The sequence below is a fragment of the Cajanus cajan genome, chromosome 6, assembly GCF_000230855.2.
Source record: "Cajanus cajan strain Asha chromosome 6, NIPB_CcT2T_4, whole genome shotgun sequence".
In the NCBI taxonomy this organism is placed as follows: domain Eukaryota; kingdom Viridiplantae; phylum Streptophyta; class Magnoliopsida; order Fabales; family Fabaceae; genus Cajanus; species Cajanus cajan.
Window position 1 is genome coordinate 15541073 of NC_138522.1, and position 8750 is coordinate 15549822.

At 26.1% G+C, this 8750-nt stretch overlaps 1 protein-coding gene across 1 annotated transcript; it reads left to right on the plus strand.

Moving 5' to 3' along the window:
* The first annotated feature begins 1066 nt into the window (after window positions 1-1066).
* Window positions 1067-8447, plus strand: LOC145958977 (B3 domain-containing protein At2g33720-like). The gene has a single exon (XM_083076790.1). It carries the CDS (start codon window positions 3825-3827, stop codon window positions 4398-4400), a length of 576 nt encoding a protein of 191 aa, XP_082932916.1. The 5' UTR covers window positions 1067-3824; the 3' UTR covers window positions 4401-8447.
* The last annotated feature ends 303 nt before the right edge of the window (window positions 8448-8750 follow it).

Sequence of the window (8750 nt, forward strand, 5' to 3'; positions counted from 1 at the left end):
TAGGGAGCATATCAAGTGAGAGGAATTTATTATGAGAGGGTGAGAGGGTTAAAATATAACCCTTAGATTAATCAAGTGAGAGAAAATTTGGGATTTAATCAAGTGAGAGAAAATTAATCTAAGAGTTATATTTTAACCCTCTCACCCTTTCATAATAAATTCCTTTCACTTGATATATATATATATATATATATATATATATATATATATATATATATATATATATATATATATATATATATATATATCACATTCAACTTTCAATACTTATATAAATTAGAAAAAGATAATTTTACATGTAGTAACTCTTTACATTTTACATTTTACATTTTACACTTTACATTTTAACTGCCTCTCATCCAAGGATAAGGAGAAAGCCAACCAATCACTAAACTCTAAAAAAATATTTATAAACTTAATTATCATATATTATATTAGAACTTTCTAATGATAAGCCAACCCCAATAGTGTGTTTAGATTATAGTAGTATTTTATTTGAATATAATATTTTCTTTACTGTACTTGCATATTGTTCTGATTGTCCTTAATTATTGGCTTATAATTATTTATCAAATTAGTTACTAATTGGAAAATAAAAAAATAAAAAGTCAGGAGCCACAGATCCTCGTAGCTCCATCCCTATACGTGAAATTTGTGCTTTTTTAATTTAGCCTCCTTGGGTTAAGATATGACGAGTTCGAATTTTGATACGTTTTTTTTTTCAACTTGAAAAAAAGAAAGTAATATATATATATATATATATATATATATATATATATTAAAGTTAAATTTTTTTATTACATATTCATTTTTATAATTATTAAAAATATAAATTAATTATTGTAATATTAAAATAATTTAAATTATGATAATAAATAAGTATCAAACTTAAAATTATACATTTTACTAAAATTTTAATTTAATTCTTAATTATTTTTAAGTTCCTTCTTATTTATTATTTAAATTAGAATTATAAAATAATTTGATGGGTTCTCCTCTAATGTACCCAAACCTGATTAAATACAACATAAATAAAGATAAGGTTTTAAAATATAAACCTTACTAAAAGTCATATTATTATCATGTTTATCTACATCTAACATTATTCAACTCTCAAGCTCACTCATGTTAAATACTATTGAATTTGGTAATGATATATATAAATGATGGATGACTATAAATTTAGCATAGATTATAATACCATCATAAGAAATTTATTTTAAATTTAATATAATTTTATAAAATAAGAATTATTATTCAGTTATATAATATATTTTGTTCCTATCATGTAAGACATGAATTTTTAACTCATAATAATGTTCAGAGAAAAGCTTGTCATACTGATTTCTTAATTAATTTGGACTTTGGAGACTTCAAAAGTTATACATACTGGGGCAACTCAGAAAGTTTTTCGCTGTCAAAAATGTGGTATACTTCTTTTCTCTCTTGACATATATTAGTGGCACGAGTTTGAACAATTGTCACAATAATATATCAAAGAATCTGGAACGGAGCCCCTATATGTGATTGGAGATATATCCTAATAGATAAGCCAGTAGTGAGGAAGAAACAGATATGTATTTAAAAGAGAAATAATTCCGTTGCTCAGAATTTATTAGCATGAAGAAGATTTATAGCCAAGAATCCACCGTTGGAGCTTTTCTTAGTGGAAAAAAATGAAGAGGGGCCAATGGATACGCAGAAATATATCCTCATGAATATACACTATTTGTGAACTCAAAAACTGGAGAATAATGCTTTCCCCTTATGTGGTCGAGATTTGTTTATTCCTTATATATGAATATTATAATTTCTCTTCATGTGCAGTATACCTTATAAAAACTTCCTAACATATAAATAAAAGTAATTTATCATTAGGTTCATCATTTTTGACACTTTTATAGATACTTAAAGTGAAATAGACATATTCCTGAAGGCAACTAAAAGCGAAAAGTGTGAATGGATATAAAAATAACTCAATTTTAGTTATATTTTGTCTATTTGTTGTGATTTCAAGGGGCGGATATAATCAAATTCCATTCCACGTGGTTCTACTTGCTTCCGTTTTATGGGTATTATGCATTTTCTATAACAATAGTAAATTTTTATATCATAATTTTAAATCTTGGGTTTTAAACGTAGATATAATGTCGATTTTTTTTTTTTTACACCAGATAAAAGTCTACTTTTACTCTCCTTTTCATTGTAAAGAAGATTTCACTATTATTTTGTATTATTATAATTAATCTTGCTAAATTTTAAATTCTCTAAAAAATTTCAATTTTCTTTTACATTAACGTTTCTTTTTTCTTCAAAATTATAACATTAAGTACTTTTAAATTTATATTAATGTTGATTTTTTATCCAATCTTATTTAACGAGCGTTATAGTATTAATGTAATAGTTTTTTTAAGTACTACTAGGATTGACCTAGTAAAAGAACTGAAATAGTATGCACGAGTCTTAACTTCAAAATCTAGTGTTATCATTATAATTTTAATAAATAAAAGACTTTCATTTTTAAGTTGAGGTGTTATCTCAGTTTAATTATTTTCTTGTGGCACGTATCTTATTTGTTCATACATATTAAGTTATTTTTTCTTTTACTTTTAAAAAAAAAAAAAAAAACAAAATGAGCACTGAGGTGAGGGCTAATGTTTTCTCCACCATCCTAACTTAGTAGGCACTCAGCTAGGATAATACATTCTAAATTATATACAATATAGATTTGACACGCTTCAAACCAAATGGCACACCAGCTTTAATTATGTAACCAAAATTAATTAATTTGTATGAAACAAACACATCAGAATGAATTCAAATGTTGCTCTTAAAAAATTTATTAATATTCAGATGAAAAATATTACTAAAATTATTTTCCACAAAAGTTTGGCACTGCTTTTTATTTGATGTAATAATTTATCTTTATAATTTATATATTTATATTTATATGATTTTTATACTTATAAATATTTACCTGAATCACGAGATGAATATTATTATATTTTATGCAAATTACTTTTTCTTTGACTAAAAAATTTAATTATATGTTTTACTCACATTACTTTTACTTGCATTTTTAATTGTTAAAAATATATTTTTTAGAGAATTTAAATAGGAATCAAAATCATTTTTAAGTGATAAAAGAATCTACAGGACTCATGATTTGTTTTCAAGAGATATGAGCATGATCAAGAAAGAGGATTAGATCATAATTTTGTTCTTGGTCAATAATGTGACATATTGTTTTGTTCTATTGGTGGCTTGAGTTTTAATGATTGTTATGACATCATACTTGAATAAGAATCTGGAACAATGCCCTTTTGTGATTGGAGGTACCCCAACCATATGTAGCCAATAGCAAGGAAGATATCGATTCAAATGAGAGGTCAAAATTATGATTCACAGTTCCTATTCATTCTATCCTCTTTCTTCCTAAAAGCCTTAGTTAGATTCTAATCTCGTGTTAACAATTTTTTTAATTCTTTTAAGAAAGTGGGTTAAAACCTAATCAATATAATTTATTTTTATAAAAAAATTAAGAAAAATTAAATATTTCGTTTCTACAATAAATTATAATTGCATGAATGGAAAAATGACAATAAGTTTGTTTGACATTGAATATTCTTATCTGGATCATACTTTTGAAAAGAAAAATGAGAAATGCCTTTCTACCGGCTATGACAAAGATGATAAATCCATTTATATGTTGAAAGAAAGAGCACACAAGCCTTCACTTCCATTTCACAATCACAAATACAAAAGAAAATGTTATAGGAACTTATCTAGTTGTGGAAACACTCAAAGCTCTTTGAACCTTTCTTATGAGTTTAAAACCACAAATTCCATCAAAATTGACATTCATTTCTTCTATCATGAACAATACTCGTGCAAATGAAAGAGAAAAGTGTCAAAAGAAGAGAAAATCCACCATATGTGAATCCTCTAGCTTTAGGACATCAAGGAGAAAATACTACAGCAACAAAAATGAAGAAGAGATGAACAAGGGAGTTTCAACAACATTGAAGCTTTACGATGACCCATGGAAGATCAAGAAGACACTAACTGATAGTGATTTGGGAATCTTAAGTAGACTCTTGCTAGCTGCAGATTTGGTCAAGAAACAAATTCTTCCTATGTTGGATGTAGATCATGCAAGAGCTGCAGAAACCGAAGAAGGGACCCCAATTAGAGTTTGGGACATGGACACAAAATCCATGCACCAACTTGTTCTAAAACGATGGTCTTCATCCAAGAGCTATGTTCTTATTGGAAAGTGGAATCAAGATTTTGTGAGAAGAAGAGATCTAAAGGAAGGTGATGAGATTGGATTCCATTGGGATCCATATAATTGTGTTTTCAATTTTTGTGTTCTTAAACGAGTTATGCTAGAGAATTAATTCGTGTGAATTTTACTTTACTTTCAAACCATTGAGGAAAACACAAAAATGGCCTATATATACATGCTTATGTAAACTTAATTACAATAATGTTGTTGCAATAACTTGTATTTCTAACTAATTATTTATTACCAACTTTATATATTGTTGTTATGAAATCCTCTTATTTTTTTGTTTTCCTTATTGTCAAGTGCTAATTTCATCCTATAAACCTAGGTCTAGCATGATGTATATATGTGTGGTTAAAAACCTTAATTGATAATCCACATATAATGAATGTGTTACATGATGAGGTTGTTCAATCCTCATTATTATTATTATTATTATTATTATTATTATTATTATTATTATTATACTACCATGAATATACTAGTAGACTGATTATACACTATTTCTTGGTTAAGGCGAAGGAACTACGTCCATGAAGAATATAATTGATGTATATATAGAATTAATTATACAACTGTTACATGTTATTTGATGTGTGCTTAATTACCATAAAATGTTTATGATCTTTGAATCTTATAATTGGATTACAAGTCATCATGATTTGAAAGATTTTTGTAATACTGTTTTAGAATGGATGTAGGGCGTAAATAACATTTAGGGTTTTTTTCTCATATCTCATATCACATGAAATAACAAATGTGATTCTTGGTTATGAACTCATTTTTAAGCATAATTGGAGCAACATTTCTAGCTTATATAGTTATAATAACATGCTTTTGTTTAGTGTAAATTGGCTACATGAAATATACATTTAAACCTAACTTTGGATAAATTATTGAATATCAAGAATATGATGAGCAGCTATGCATTCTCTCACCTAAAGCATGAAGAATTTCATCTAATAATAATTGAAATTTGATCATAAATTTTCCAAACTTTAGTTTTTGAATAAAAGGAATGTTATTTTGGAACCCTAGTTTGAAATTGTATTAACGAACTAATATTTCATAGTTCTTAAAAATTATAATTTATTTACTCTTAGTTAAATTGTATCACACTTTAGCAGTGAAATTTCCCCTTCATCAATTAAGTAGTATCACACTTTTGCAGTGAAATTTCTCCTTCATTTCTAGTTAATGGATAAAGAGCTCTAATACACGTACAGTTCAATAACTTTAGTCTTACTATCAAAAGTTAGCTTAAATCTATACTCTTAGTTCTATCTTCATTTTAGCATTTATACTAGAGTTGATGGAAATTAGTTTTGAATATTAATATTTTGAATTTTTTAGGTTTAATTCCACGAGAGATAACTTTTTCACTTATCATTCTAACAAAAATATTATTTTAAGTTAGATTAATAGAATCAAAGAACTATTCCTGGGAAATTATTTTTAATAAACCAACAATTTTTAATTAAGTTTCAAGTTGAAGGCATGAGTTAAAATCTTGATTCAATATTTTAAATCAAGACTTTATTAATTAGTGAGTGAGATTCAAATAATTTTAGTTTTTTAAGTGCTCATTTTGGTTCAGTGATCCATAATTAAGCCAAAGCATGGATGAGTGACATAACTTGAAGCTTCTTTGCATAACTTCTTTGTGAATTTGAGGATGAGATGCAAGTCTATGGTGATTTGATTAAATATCAACATGTAATAAATCTTACTTGATCCTGTAATAACTTTGTGATGTTTGAAAAATAAACTTGTATACAATATAGCATTTATCCTAAAATATGTACGAATCAAATCTAATTTGATTCAATCTTAAAGAATAATAAAGTTACTAAATATGTAACTTGATTATGTTGTTTGATTAACTTTGAACAAATTGAAATTGAAAATTTGAAAATATAATATTAACCTTGAAGAAATTCAAATATAACATAAATTTGATAATAAATTTAGGTAGCGAAACGACAATAATAACATATTCTTTCGTATTTAATTTCAATGCCCCAAATTAAAATTCATATCTTTTAAGACAGCGGTTTGGGGCATATATAACTCAACTTTAGAAAACTGTTTTAAGAAAGTTTTTTGGAGACCTCAAAAGTCATATAATTTGGTTTTCAAGAAACTAACAGGAGCACATCAAAATGTTTTTCGTGGACAAAAATGTGTTATACTTCTCTTCTGTCTTGAGATATGTTAGTAGCACGAGTTTGAACAATTGTCAAAATAATATGTGAAAGAATCTGGAACGGAGCCCTATGTGATTGGAGATATATCCTAAACAGATAAGCCAGTAGCGAGGAAGAAACAGATATGTACTTAAAAGTGAGAAATAATTCAATAGCTCAAATTAATTACAAACAGCAGCCAAGAATCCAAGGTTGGAGCTTTTCTTAGTGGAAAAAAATTGAAGAGGGGCCAATGGATACACAGAAATATATCCTCATGAATATATACTATTTTTGAACTCAAAAATAGGAGAATCATACTTTCCCCTTATGTGGTCGTCATTTGTTTATTCCTTATTCATGAATATTGTTATTTCTAGCTCTTCATGTGCAGTATACCTTAAAAAAAACATGGTAATTGTTAAATAATAATTTAACATTAACTTCATCATTTTTAACACTTTTATAGATACTTAAAGTGAAATAGAAATATTCCTGGAGCCAACCAAAAGCGAAAAGTGTGAATGGATATAAAAATAACTCAATGTTAGTTATACTTTTGTTGTGATTACAAGGGGCGGATATCATCAAATTGCATTCCACATCGTTCTACATGCTTCCTTCTTATGGCTATTATGTATTTCCTATAATATTAATAAATTTTTATATCATAATTTTAAAAATTCAGTTTTGAACATTGATACATGTCTATTTTTACATTACAAGACATGTTACATATAATGAGATACAAAAAGTATCATTATAAGTATAATATATGTATATATATATTTATTTGACATATAACTACATACAATTTTAGTGTTAATTTTAAATGAGATTTAACAACATATTTTATGTGTCACTATAACCTATACTCACATTTTTTAATAATATATTAACATATTATTATATTTATCATGTGGATAAAAGTAATTTTTAGTGATATGTATTGTGTCATTTTATGGTGTATGTCACTATACGAAAATTTTCTTGTAGTGTCACTCTCCTTTTTCATTATTATAAATAAGATTTCACTATTATTTTAATAATCTTGTTAATTTTTTAATCATTTTCAATTTCTCTTTCACATTAATATATCTTCACTTCTTTAAATTTTAACATGAATTACTTTTTAACTGATGATATTTAAAATTTCATTTTTCATCTATAATCTCGTATTATTAAACACTCAAGCCTGTACAATATTAATTCAAGTCCTTTTTTTAATTACGTGAGGTAATATCTTATTTTAATTTTTCATTGGGCACGTATCTTTATTATCTGTTAAAACATACTAAATTATATAGAAGGTAGATTTGACACCCTTTAAACCCAACGGCACACCTGCTTTAATTATGTAACATTATAATTAAATCACAGGAAACAAGTATATCAAAATGAATTCAGCTGTTGATCTTAATAAACTTATGAGTAAATTATGTTCCGAGTGATAAAATATTTACATCATTTTCCAACTTATGTCAAAATATACGATTTTATCTATTTAATTTAGTACTGTTAATATAAATTATATTCTCCTCTTTAAGATATATAAGAATTATATTTATTATATATTTATTATATATTAAATTATAAAGTAAATTACACTTTTATCCCTTAAGAGATATTTGGTCGGAAATAAATTTTTTCATATTTAGGAACCATGATTCTTGATAATTATGAATCTCGGGAATTATAATTTATGAAAATAACTAAAATTTGTTTGGTTATTCATAAAAGTTCCTAAAAGATTTCATATACTGGATTTCCGAGAATTAAATATTTTTATGTTTTGTTACAATAGTATATTCTTGGATATATAAATATTTTTTTTACAAAAATATCATTTTTAAAACTAAACTCATTAGATATAGTTACTTACTAAAATTTTATTTAAAAATATGACATTAAAATATTTTTAAAAGTTGAAAATTTATAGTTAATATTATTTAAATACATAATTTAACAAGAGAGAGAGAGAGAGAGAGAGAGGAGAGAGAGAGAGAGAGAGAGAGAGAGAGAAGGGGGTGAAACTCAAAGTGAGAATGAAAGAAAGGGAGAAAGAGAAATAAAATGAGAGAGAGAGAGAGAGAGAAGGGGGTGAAACTCAGAGTGAGAATGAAAGAAAGGGAGAAAGAGAAATAAAATGAGAGAGAGGGGAGGGAAAAGGAGAGAGGGGGAGGAAAAGACATAGAGATGCACTAGTGCAAAAGAGGTATTTTACGTCTGTTATTTTAAGATTTTTACGTCATAAAACAGTCCGACATGAATGCGGG